General features: G+C 34.9%; 1 protein-coding gene across 1 annotated transcript in view; it reads left to right on the forward strand.

The window, feature by feature from the left end:
* Positions 1 to 329: 329 nt before the first annotated feature.
* Positions 330 to 13,253, forward strand: part of SHOC1 (shortage in chiasmata 1) — a 46,280-nt gene continuing 33,356 nt past the window's right edge. The window contains exons 1-8 of the mRNA XM_057374555.1: positions 330 to 398; positions 3,254 to 3,383; positions 3,972 to 4,053; positions 5,669 to 5,859; positions 7,556 to 7,718; positions 9,709 to 9,811; positions 10,479 to 10,635; positions 11,932 to 12,039. Of these exons, the coding sequence (XP_057230538.1) occupies positions 330 to 398; positions 3,254 to 3,383; positions 3,972 to 4,053; positions 5,669 to 5,859; positions 7,556 to 7,718; positions 9,709 to 9,811; positions 10,479 to 10,635; positions 11,932 to 12,039 (1,003 nt within the window). The remainder of the gene's footprint in view (positions 399 to 3,253; positions 3,384 to 3,971; positions 4,054 to 5,668; positions 5,860 to 7,555; positions 7,719 to 9,708; positions 9,812 to 10,478; positions 10,636 to 11,931; positions 12,040 to 13,253) is intronic.

The raw sequence follows: 13,253 nt of genomic DNA on the forward strand, positions 1-13,253 counted from the left end.
TATTGCCTATACTCTCTTAATGGTTTTAAAGGTTTTCTATTAAATAAACACCAAGAGGCATACCTAAAAAAACCTCCAAAAGCCCAGTTCTTTCAGATGAAAATCAAATGTGCCTAGTCTGTAGTTGGTCTGTTTCATCCTTCCAAAGGAAGAACACTGAATGCTTTGGGTAGCCTTCTTCTACAGGAAATGCARTCCAAGGTGCATGTGCTAGAAATAAAGAAGCTCTTCATGTTGAACCTGAATTTCAACCTTCTTTTTCAACATATTTAGATTATATAAAAAGTTTTTAACTGATACATGTTCTATGTATCTTCCAGACAACAGAAATGTTGAGAACATCACAAAACAAGATGTTTGGAGCTTTGAAGTATCACTCAACAGACTATTTATATGAGGTATAATTTTATTGTTTCTCTTAATAGCCTGAACAAAATATAGCAGTTACTGAAAAAAAATGGAGTACACATCAAAAAAGATAACAAGAACTACTTTCTTTAGAATTYTCTTTCAGAGAGGTTGTTGTGCTGCACATTGTGGGATAAAATAATGAAGTGATTACAGACTTTTTAAAATAAAAAAAATTAAAGGACTATTTTGCCCAAACTGAAAATAAACAGTTATTTTTAGTGTCTGTTGTACTTATGATGTACTTGTAATGCAYATGGAAAGATTCTGCTCAGCTTTCGTTGGAGAATACTCTGTGCCATCTAATGCATTAAATTAAATTAGTTACATTCTGGAGAACTAATCCAATTTTCTAGCTACTTTGGCATGTATTAGGGTAATGATRCACAATGTTGTATTCCCTAATGATTGTAGGGGAGAGCTTTTGTGATGTCTTAGATTAAATTCATGGAAAGGAGATTTTTTTTTCACACCTACYATTAATATTTTGGCTTTACAGATTTTGATCATCTAGGATCTAGAARCCTTATGAAGTCTTGTTTTCCTTCCTGTCTCCCTCTGAGATGTTGCCAACTCCTAGTCCCTGAAACACACTGTCTTACTTACTTTTTCAAAGAAAAGCCAGAGACCGAATACAAAGTTTCCCTTGTAGAGGAGTAGAGTCGTTCTTTGCCACAAGGGGGCATTTCCAGTGTGTGAGTGCAATAACGTAGCAAGGCATGATGCCTTCAGGAGTTCAGGGAGAGTACAAGGACACCCAGAAGTGCTCCTGGCACATAACTGGAGAATTGCAGCCTGGGAAGTGGTTCAGCAATAGTACTTGCAGTTAAACTGGGATTTGTGTTATGAAACATTGCCCACATCCCTTTCCTTAGAGTACAGCAACTGCTCCATACAGTGCTGGTGCATGCACCTGCTGTTTTCTTAGATTGTAGCAACAAAACTAATTTTTCTATCATAAATCCAACAGTTTGCAGTCTACCATGCAGTGTTTGTGTGGAAATCTTCTCAATGTAGTTCCATGCAGCTTGATCTCCAGGCGTTTCCTATTACCTATGAATTAAAAATTGATGTGTTAGCAAAACATGCTAGGGCTATTTGCAAAAGAGAATTACATGGCTGCTCTTGCCTGGGTTTTGAGGAGGATACTGCTGACATTAAGACAACTAAAAGCTATWGTTAGAAGAAAAATTCTGAGTGACCTGCTTTGGAACAGTGTAAATCTTGCTCTGTAATGCTACCAGAAGGCATTAATGGATGTGATCACACATTTAAAGGTATTACAAATCYGACTGTGCAAGGGAGATGCTGTGCTCCAACTGCATCTTGTGGTTCCACTCCTTGCTACCCTCTAGAGAAAATTAATTACATTRATTTTTCATGTATCAAATGTATTAATGTTGCTGAGTGTTGTAGGTGTGATTGCAAAGTCRTCTTAATAGTACAAGGTTGTCTAATTATGAACTGGCAATACATACAAACTGTGTGGAACTGGAAAAATACACATAATATTTTTCAAATAGAAGAGAAATTTGCAGAGACCTTTATATTTTCTTGATAAATAGGGGTAAGCAGGCACTGATTGAATGCTGCAGCCTTTAATAATGGCCTTGAAAAACACCTAGATTTTTGAAAATGCCAAGAAAGGTTGTGTCTTATCATACTTTACAACATGAACTAATTTAGCTTAACCTTTGCACTTAGAACAATTTCATTTTAAGTTAAAATTAACTAGCATTTACAAAATTGTAGCTATCCCACAAGAGATTAGACTGAAATGGATAAAGTATTTGTATTGATGAAGTGACAGTATTTGTTATCATTGCTTCCCACGTTTTTTTTGCCTCTGAATTTTTTCTTATGCAGGAAAGTTTCAAACACCAACAGCATGGTTACTCTAGTTGCAGTCCAAGTCAGTGAAATATTTCTGATTTGTCACCTGAGATGTCTAACAGTACAAGCTGTATTTGGCTTAACAGGATGTGCTGAAATGGGTGGACATTTCTAGAACCTGAAGCAACACAGCTGAAGTGAGGCAGTGAACATACCTCTAGAGAGAAGTTTCTGGTTTCATTTATTATTTTTTCCCATGTGACTGTAGCTAGTTCCCTTTTTTAGTATGCCTTTTACTCCACAGACTTTTTAAGAAARATTTCTTTCTTCTTTCTATAAACTTGTTAAACACAAAACCCTCTGTAAGTATCATTTTTCCTTCTTCCTGAACTCACTGGTTATCCTGTGGTTCTGTGCTGTTTATACAGTACTGTACACGGGCTTCTGTGACAAAAGAACTGTAAGACAGTTGATTGAACTTGGTGTTCAGTGAAAAGTTTCTAAACTTGCCACACAAACTAGTTAATTCCAGAATTTAATTGATTACGACTCCTGGTCTTGGTGAAAATGAAAGGATTTAAAAGGGCTTTCATTAGCTCATAATGGCACATGAAAGAAAAGTGGCCTTAGAATATTAAAACCACTTGAAACAGCAATAGTCTGAATGATRTTAAATTGTTTCTGGTCCACTTATCCATATGTCGATTCAGGAGACCATTCCAAGTGTTAAGGTAAGCACTTGTAATTGCACATTTAATGTTGAGTTAAAGTGTAACTAAGCATATGTTCGTTTTTGTATATTCTGAGATGTAGATTAACATTAAAATAGCAAATCAGGTRAGTGTTAATATCTTAGCTTGGACTGTATCAACACTAAAAAAATAGGTTTAAATACAAAATATCATGTTCCAGTAGAAAACACTTGAAAACAGTGGGAATGTTTTTTAGAGGTAATGCACTAAAAGGTAATGCACTCTCTCATAATTTTATCACATRCCTTTCTTTTATTCAGAGCATGGCAAGGCAGAAGTTTTCCATCTGGAAATTGTCACTTTTCTTTCCTCCCTGTTTATATCAAGATGAAAAGTATCATCTCAATGGACTCTTTACCGATGATAAATATAGGAAGCCATGGACCAGAAGTATGTTCTACTGTCTTAAGTTTAGTTTGGATTTACTGTGGGTTAAAGGAAAAGCTTGTGTTTATTCGTAATTTGATAAGTCTGGTAAATATATATATATATATTTTCAGACTTAGCACTATGTCAGTTGTTACAGCTCTTGAAGGTAGAACGCATTAATTGCCCAAATAGAAACCAATGGACAATGGATATTTATTTGTGTGGCATTATAAATGAGATGATATTTCATTTGTTTGTAGAGATCTCTGGAAAGCCTCCTTTTCAGAGAATTGTTTATGGAAGAAAAACAATTATCAGAGATAGGTAAAATACTAAATCTGAGTRGCTGGGAGAGGTTTGAAAGATGATGCTGAGGTTTTGAGATGTGGGCAAAGATGAGGTTTTCAAATAAACAAAGATAAATATGTRTATAGAAGTGTTTGCGTCTTTCTTGTGCATTTATATTACCTTTGCTAATGAAAATTAAACCAGTCACTTCTTCTATACATTGTGTGTAAAGTATAATTAACCTCTGCAMTTATTTTATCCAGACATAAAGTTTAATTTTAATATTTATGTGTGATTTTTTTACTTCCCTTTTTATATTAGTTGGTTCAACAGAGAACATGATTGCTATTTCAATATTGGATCAATGGAAGAAAAGTTTACCTGTGGAGGATTTCCTGGAAAAGTCAGTAACTTTAAATTAAAAATATTTATGACTTCTTTGATATCATTCAGGCACTTYGTGAATTTTAAGCTAATGATGATAACAGAATATGAAGGTGTTTCCTGACCATGGCAAGTCAATCAGAGGCTTGAAGAGGTTTTTTTCACTAAAAGCAGTATTGTGTTTTTATGGAGGTCACTTCTTTTTATACTTTTTTACTGGTTGTGTAATCTATTTATGATGCTGGAGAAAGTCTCTGAAAACTGCATCAACATGAAAATAAGCATTTTTCCTTCTCCTTCCTGAGACAATTATCTCATGTAGCTGTACAAGSGTAGCTACGTGACTTGAATGTATTTTTCCATACTTAGAATAATCTGCATTAAAATATTTGCCACTTTCTAGAGCAGCCTATCAAAGGGTTTGACTTTGGAAAAAGTGCCTTATGTAGTCTCAAAATAGGTGACTCACTTAGGTTTGTTCTGTCTATGAAACTATAGTAAAACCCAGTGATTTCAGTGAAGTTGGCCCATGTGTAACTGGGCAGTATTCTAAGGTTCGTGTATTTTCAAAGGGCATGTGAAACTTTGGATATTACCTATTAGCAGATATTAGATATTAGTTATTAGCAGTAGTGCATGGTTATTACTTGTGAACTCTTCTACTTGTAGTTTTAAAATAAACTTTTCTACTATACTCAAAATGTAAAATAGTTGACTTTTTTTTTTTTTTTTTTAAGATGTGTAGCAGAGATTCCCCTCTATTGCTTCTTACACATGAAGGCCTGTACTGAATTTCAGAGGTGCACTTACACACTGGTTGCATTTATGAGAATTAACTTTAGATGACTAGCAAATAGCAAGATGGTGTAATACAAAGTATTTTTTAAAATAAATCAATAGTATGCACAGTTGAGAAATCAGTTATCTGAAATGAGGATGTCAAGTTCAATAATAAATGAGCTGATTTGGGTTCTTCAGAAACGTCAGCACTCATCATACTGTTGCAATCAATTTATATGGGTAGCACAGCATTAACACAAATTTTAATKGACAGTTACAGCTTTTGTGTCCAGATGCATACTTAGCTCAGGATTATGATGGATCTTTCTTTTCTTTCTGTAGTCAAATGATTTTGCTACTCGTTTGGCAAATGACGGAGGTGGGGGCATGCATGTCTTAATTAATAATAATAGTACTGAGGTAAGAATGTAAAGTGTCAGGAAATTGAAGTGGTTTTGTTTCTTCACTTATGRCATCTTTTTCCTATTGCTATTACTTGCAATTTCTTCACGGTTTTTGAAACAGAAGTATACATTTAACCCAGTTGCAAATTTTTGCCATAAATGTTTTGACATCAATAGGTTTCATGCTTTCTTCCTTTCATTCAATTTGATACTGGATGTAAACTTTAAGGGCTTTTTCTTGGAGACGAATTGAACATATAATTTGACCATGGATCCAGTGAATAGAGAGAATKACTCTAATTTCCAATCTTCTTCAGTGTATACAGTTATTATCAAAGCTCTTAGAGCACCTTTATGAGTGCTGTTGGTTCATTGAGGAGTCAGAGAAATTACAACATTGATTTTGCAGCAGCTTAAGTGTCAGATATTATTTTTCTTTTTTTTTTTTAGGAAACCCATCTCTTCTGTAGAGTTCCAGAGTAGTAATGATGTAATAGAAGTTATTCCAAGTTCAAATCCTTGCTCTGAGGATGACACAGAAGAACATTTGTTATTTTTGAAGAGTGATTTCAAGGAAGAATCCACCCAAGAAAGATATTTGAAGATTTACCATKCCACTGAATTTAAAGAACCATGGCAAGGTAAAATGTTCAATTCACTGTTTTCTAACTTTCRGTAGTGTTAATTTCCATAATTTTTTGTGCACACTTCAGAGACATTGATGAAATCATTTGTGCAGTCACAATGATTTGCAGTTGCATAAGGTATAACTACTGAATACAGATTTATTCCCTGGAGAAGCAGGGCTTCTGTTTGTAGTTCAAGATAGATGCAAACCAAAAGAAGTTTGAAATAGATTTCCTTATGAGGATCTGTTTGCGTTAGCAGCATAAAACAGTTTGGGGAGAACATAATTGGTATCTATCATTTCCAGCCTCTATGAGAGGAGAGTTATTACATATAGGAATTCATCCAAGAAGTGAAAGGGGAATGTGGGAATGAGAYTTCTATATTGGTTAAAAATAAGGAAGAAGAGCAGAAACTTCCCTTTGCTCTTCTATATATATTATATAAGAGTAAAATGTGTATGTGAAGATGCTGGTATTTCATACTGTAAATGTAAGGGATTGTGTCAAATAGAGATGTGGTTACTGCATCAGCTCTGTCTCAGGAGAGTAGTAGTTTAAACTCAAAAGAAATAGATTCATATGGTGGCTTGGGCTGGAAASGATCTTTAAAGAAGTCCAGCTCCCCTGYTATCTGCTYAGGTTGGTCAGATCCCCATCCAGYCTCACCTTGAGCACCTCCAGRGATGGGGTGTTGACCACAMTTTGAACATTTCCAGGGATGGGGCATCCACYTCCCTTGCTGTAAGAAACTTCTTTCTTATGTCCAATTTAAATCATTCCTCYTTAAGTTTAAAACTGTTACCCTAAAAGATATGTCCCCACCTTTCTTATAGACCCCCTCTAAGTACTGAGAAGCCACAGTAAGGTTTCCCTGGAGTCATCTCTTCTCCAKGCTGATCACATGCCAATTCTGTAAGCCTTTTCTCACAGGAGAGGTGTTCCTTTCTTCCAATCATTTTTGTGATTTCTYGTCTGGACTGCTGCTCCAAGAGATCAATGTCTTTTTTCTWCTGAGGACCCCYGAGCTGGGTGCAGTGTTCCAGGTGGGGTCTCAGCAGAGCAGAGCAGAGCAGAGGGGCACAATCCCCTCCCTCCCSTGCTGCCCACGCTGCTTTGGATGCAGCCCAGGACACGTTTGGCTCTCTGGGCTGGCAGTGCCCATGGCCGGATCATGTCCAGCCTCTCACCCACAGCACCCCCAGGTCTTTCTTCAATCCATTCCTCCCCCAGCCGGTGTTGATACAGTAAAGTCATCTTTCTTGAAATCCTAATATTTTGTAATCTTTTTTTGTATATTTTTTTCTTCAGAATTATGGAATCTGTGTTTAGGTTTAGACATTTATGGAGAGACTGCCTCATTTCTACATTTAAAATTACACTGAACTAAGTTTCTCAGCTACAGCCTACCTCAGCAGTTCCTTTATCATACTTGAAAATGCAAGAAATGAAAGTACCTTTTGTTTTTAAGAGACATATATAAGAAAAAATAAAAAGCAAATGAAAACTAGAGCTTATCATGTGAACCATGAAAGGCTAGACTTGGTTACACTTTAAATATTTTAAGATTTTTAAATATAAGTAAAAAGCAGTTATTGTATGGCTGACATCTGTAGTATTCCAGCAGCTGGAATTCAACAGTCCTCTTTATTCTCATAATTCTTATGATGTTTATCTTGTTTTATAATGTGTTTTTTCTTATTTTTGTCAGACTTACGTTTGGAAGAGGAATTCGTTTTTATTGATAATCTCGAAAATTTTCGTAAAAAACTGCCAACTTTATCTATACTTCTGAGCAGACTACAGTTTTTTCTAGTGAAAGATCCCCTTTTAGATTCTGAAGGACAGATTTTAAGAGCAGAGAATATTTTCAGGTACCTACAAATTGCTGTATAATACTAAACATAAAAAATTGTGTGTAATGCCCTTAACATTTCAACATCTGTTGTATTTTACCTTGGTAGCTAGTTTATATTTGCAACARGTAAAGATTTCAGCTTTTCTTCTTACTTAGGAAATAATGGGTAGGGTGAAATTTGTATGCATTTAGAAAACCAGATTAATGAYATTATGTCATTTTTATATTCTGTAGGTGTGAAATGTAATCAGGATRTTAGTTCTGGAATACAGTAAAATGGTGCATCTTTAAGGTCCTCCCTCAAACTGACTGATTCCCTATCATCAAAGTATCACTAAATTTAATAGGCTTAGGATTTTATACACGCTTCCATGTTCCTTTTTTCTCTCCCCTCAGATGTGCTGTCAGTAAATCCATATTCTTACCCTTGACTTGTATTTCTTCAAGTTTAAATATTAATTATTCTTATAGTTTTACATACGTTTGTATTGCTAAGTTAATTCAGTTTAATTGGATGATATCTAACATCTTTAATTTGAACAAACTGGTTCATAAAAACAGATATAAGATCCATAAAATGGGTCTAGTGTTTTTTTTAGGTACATTTCATTGTGTACACACATTCGGAAGTTGGGCTAAATCTCATGCTGATTTACTTGTTGTTTGGACTACTTATATAGCTTCCTTTGCACTTGGAAGGTTTGCATGACTCATGAGCAAAGTAAAGCAGATTTTAAATGAGCTAATTATACCCATATAATAGAAGAACAGGGAGGAGTGGGGATGTTTGCCTCTTTTTTTGAACATGAGCCCCAATCTCGCAGTGACTCTTAGGCATAAAGGTGTGTGAATACTGTAAATATGCAATTAAGGTAACATGTTCCAAATTTTACAATGACTTTCTGAAATACCAGTAACAGGTAAAGCTAGTGTGAAGCTTTACAGAAATAGCTCTGACCTGCCAATCTGTGGTTGACTCACAAAACCACAAACCTGCCCAAGGTGGAAGTCCAGATCTCCTGGTGCTGCACTCAGGGAAATGCATTTAGAGAAAGGGTCTCAATTAGACCACTGCTTAAGTTAAAATTCGGGAACATCCCAAGGCCGGACATGGAAGAGATTGYACTCTTCAGTCTAAAGTATTCCTTCAGGAAAAGTGCAATGTCAAGGACTGATGAGGAAGTTATCCCGCTAACAGGTCATAGATTTAATGCCTGTAATTGGCACAGGGGGCAAGCCTGATGAAAAGGTTTTTTTTCTACTTGACAAATCTTCATTCTTATTCTGCTTGTGTCCTTGCTTTACAAGGCAAGTAGTAGCCTCATTCCTGAGTTTTACTTCCAAGTGTTWTAAAGTTTTTCAGTTAAACGAAGGAACATACTTTTAGTTTTCACTTTAACTAATAATAAGCACGCTCTGCCTTTTTTAGTACTGAATCTTTCCTGAAAATAGAAACAAAAGGTGACAAAAGAGAAATAAGGTAAATGTAAATAGAAATAGAAATAGAAATAGAAATAGAAATAGAAATAGAAATAGAAATAGAAATAGAAATAGAAATAGAAATAGAAATAGAAATAGAAATANAATAGAAATAGAAATAGAAAGAAATACAAATACAAATAGAGATTTTGTGTCTAGTAAAAAAAAATTGACATTGAAAGAAAATTAGATCTGCAGCTTTTCAGGAAGCACTTTTCCATGAGGGGACTTACATGTTGGGAGGTTGAAGAATTATAATGTGACAGTTTTTTGCTGTAACTTTTTAAGGCAGGAACAAATATTAAATGGCCCTACTCTGTATATAATGTATTACTTCTTGGCAAGTTTTTTTTTTGTTAATTACACCGAATAGTACAGCATCACTTGGAATTGCCTTCTTAGAAAAGATATGGATTTAGAAAAACTTTTGTCGAGTGTATGGCTATCAAAACAATTGCTACAACTTTCAGTCTTAGACATGAAGTAATAGAAAGAAGTCACTAGCTTTCTTTTATGATCTTTTAAAGAGAATGTTTGACTTTCCAAAATGAAATGAAGATGGAAGAGAGTAAAAATGAATTGCAGGAGAATAAAGAGAATTTCTGTACCATGTCTATAAAAGATGAAGAGGTATCATCCTGTTGTTTCATACTGTATGTTATATTAGTGGTTGTTCTATGTTGTGCATACATGTTTATTCACCTACAAGTCATCTAAATTAATCGTTTTCATATTTGCCGAATATTTGGAGCCTTCATGTTTTCAAGATTAGAAAACTCTKATACTGTTTGTGGTTTTTTAATTCTTGGATGCCGTTGTTAGGGATCTCCACTCTGACCAAATGTTTTTCCTGGTGCATTTGCAGTTTTATGTAGATACATATTATGTTAAGAATAAAAATTAATCAGAACAGAAAACCATTACATGGGAAAAGGAAAGCTCCAAGACATATTCTGGGATTTTGGAGACCAGCTTGGCTTTTTTTTTTTTTTTTTTAGAAAGTCAAATCTATTTTACTCCATTTTTCAAAATTCTAGAGAACCAAACTTTCAGAAAAATAAATGAGGATTTTGTTTGATTGGGAACAATAAATTAAGAGACTTTCTTTACGCTCCACTGGCTCAATCTGAAATTCTTTAGCATTGTATTTTACCCTGTATTGAACAAAACTTTGTGTATTCCTAGTAAATGTCAAGTGGTTTAGAATAAAGTTTTTTCAAGATTTTGAAGAAGTTTTGACTGTGCAGTCATAACAAAGGAAATTACTGACCATTCTGTTGTGATTAATATTTTTCAGTACTTCATGTTGCCTGTTGAGTTAGAATTCAGCAAACCCAACAATGGCCGATCTGATTGTGTTAAGAGTCCATCATACTTGGAACTGAAGGAGATGTTAAATTTAGCTCCAGACACTGTAGATGATGAAGACCTTTGCAAACAAGTGATAAGAGAAGGTGAGAGCTGGTTTTCAAGGATGCTTGAACTGATTTTCCTTTCATTTGAGCACATTTAACACAATCAAGCTCTTTTATATTGAATTCACTTACAAATTACATCACAGCTTACCAAGTAAGCTTTCTTACCAAGTAAGAATTTCTATGCGTGAAACTAGGAACTGTGCTATACCAAAATTTCTGGTATTAGAGATGTCTCCCTAATGGGTAGTAAACTGCTTGCCATTTGATTTAGTCCAGGTTTGTGTTATGATCTTGACCACAAATGTAATGAGCCATGAGTTGTGCTATATAGTCAGCCATCACTATAATAAATTGGTTTTGTGTTCTCTAATCTGTTTTTAAGTWTACTTTCAGAGACATCCGTAAAAGGGTTACAAGCAGAACAGTCATACTGTAAAAAATGCTTTTGTTGCATTGTAGTTACAAACACAAAAGCAGATTTCTGGGGAAAAAAAGTTAAATATTTCCATGGATAACAGAATAATCTCGATGACAGTAGTAGTTTCTTTAAAGGAATTTTAGAAAAATTACTAAATGCTTTTATGCTTCTGATAAATATAACTTTAATGACAGTTATTGGCTAACGGATTGATTAGCATGACAGTATTTTGTTTAGTTAAAAGATGTTGCACAAGGGTTGGGGTTTTTTTTTRAAGTAAAAATAAATCACTTTCCACTTTTTTGGTGGACAGGAAGCAGCTCAAAGAACGAAGATTAATGCTTCTGAAGATGGAGGGTGTGTGTTGAATTCTGTGTCTGATAGGGCAGCAATTCAAAGTAATCCAGTCTCCTACTGAAGATAGAAACAAAACTTTTAAAAGTGGATATTTGACTAAGACAGTTTCATGTGCATTCCTCTGATGCATTTAGTATGTGCTATGTTCCAAGCTGAATGACTCTACGTCTRTTACAGAAATCTGAGGATTCTGTACATAAATATCAACCTGTTGAAGGCTTTTTCTTCTGTTTTAGTCTTTTTTAGTAGCAAAAGTATCTACATACTCATACTCTTAGCAAACTATATTTAGGCTACTTAATTGTTCTGGAAATCACGTAAGAATCTGGAATAATTCAGCTATTGACTATAAAATACTGTGGCAGGGGTACAGGCTCTGTCACTTCAGGGATGAGACTAAGCACTTCTCTAATCAGCTAAAGTATTTGGGGTTACTAAGCCTGACTGTAATTTTTCATAACAGTGCATTGTGGAGGTTCAATACAAAGTTTGAAAGCTCTTACAGGAAAAAAATAATAAATGGTTCATTTATGGCACCTTTTAAAATCTGTTTTCAGATCTCAAAGCAGAAATTACAAACAAAATAGAAATTTCCAAGTACTGTGMCATTCCACAAGAGGTTTGCTCCAGTATTAGCACAAGTATGTTGGAATTCTGTGAGTCAGGTAGGAAGATCTGAATAAATCAAGGGGTGATACTTAAAATTAATTCTTCAAGTAGTTTTTACAATATTCTGTTTGTGGGGAAAACRTGTACCACATAGATAAGAAGAACCACTCTCTGTAATCTATTTTGCACCCACAYCATAAGGAGGTAGAAGTGCCATACTAATTGCCAGATCTTTATAGTCTAAACCCAAGCAACTTTACAGTTCCTTGGTGTTCCTTTTGGCTGCRATTGATGTCTCTAACTTTTACACGTAGTTAGGTTTTTATCTACCAACTCATCTACTGAGAGAGGGCAGATGAAAGTTAAGACAGATTGATTAAAATTGTGGAGTCAAAGAGCATAATTTTAAGTTTGTGGAAGTCTTATATAAAAGCTTTCAAAAGAGGGTGATGAATAGCAACTTAGGTAGAAGTTGTTTCCAACTTCTAGATATTCAAAGCTCCTATGCAGACATGCTGTTTTGTAAATGGCATGTTACTGAGTTATCATGTAGCCACCAGAGCTGTTTTCTACAGAAAAAAAATGCAAAGTGCTGAATGTTTGCTAGCATGTGTTGAATCCTTGCTTCTCCTACAATGGGATCAGGAGATCCTTTGTGTGTATCAACCCATAATAGAATAGACTTCAAAACCCAAGTCATGGTGTTTACATTGCTTGCCGAGGCTGGGCAGCTTTGGTGTCTGACTGCTCAACCTAATCATCCATCTTTGTTTAAGTTTTCTCAAGTTCCAGGTGTAACCTTTCAAAATAATGTATATTCATTGCYAGCCCTACTGTATTCACTGCTAAATTTGCTAAATACACTGCTGGCTAAAAGGCAGAAAAATGGCTGCTCTGGGTGACATTTTCCACCTTTCACTTAATTCAGGAAGGGCCTACACAAAGAGTAACACCAATGTGTGTGATCTGAGCAGAGGGTCAATACATGATTACACATGTACCTCTCACCGTGATATATATCCTATCTATGAAAAATTCTRTCCATTATTGCATTGGACAGTAGCAGTATTATCCATCAGTGCTTGTTCACTTGATAGTTTTCCATCTGGCAGTTACTAAAATAGTMGAGAAATGTTGAGTTTTCTTCAGACCTTTCTTATTGTCTTAGTTTCAACATAATTTAAACTGACCTGACAGTTGTCTCCTGCAGGCTAAAGARTGTCATGCTTCAGATACAATATCATAGTGGAATTTCACTTGGAATAATCAT

The sequence above is a fragment of the Malurus melanocephalus genome, unplaced genomic scaffold, assembly GCF_030028575.1.
Source record: "Malurus melanocephalus ecotype Western Australia unplaced genomic scaffold, MMel_1.1 scaffold_228, whole genome shotgun sequence".
Taxonomy (NCBI): domain Eukaryota; kingdom Metazoa; phylum Chordata; class Aves; order Passeriformes; family Maluridae; genus Malurus; species Malurus melanocephalus.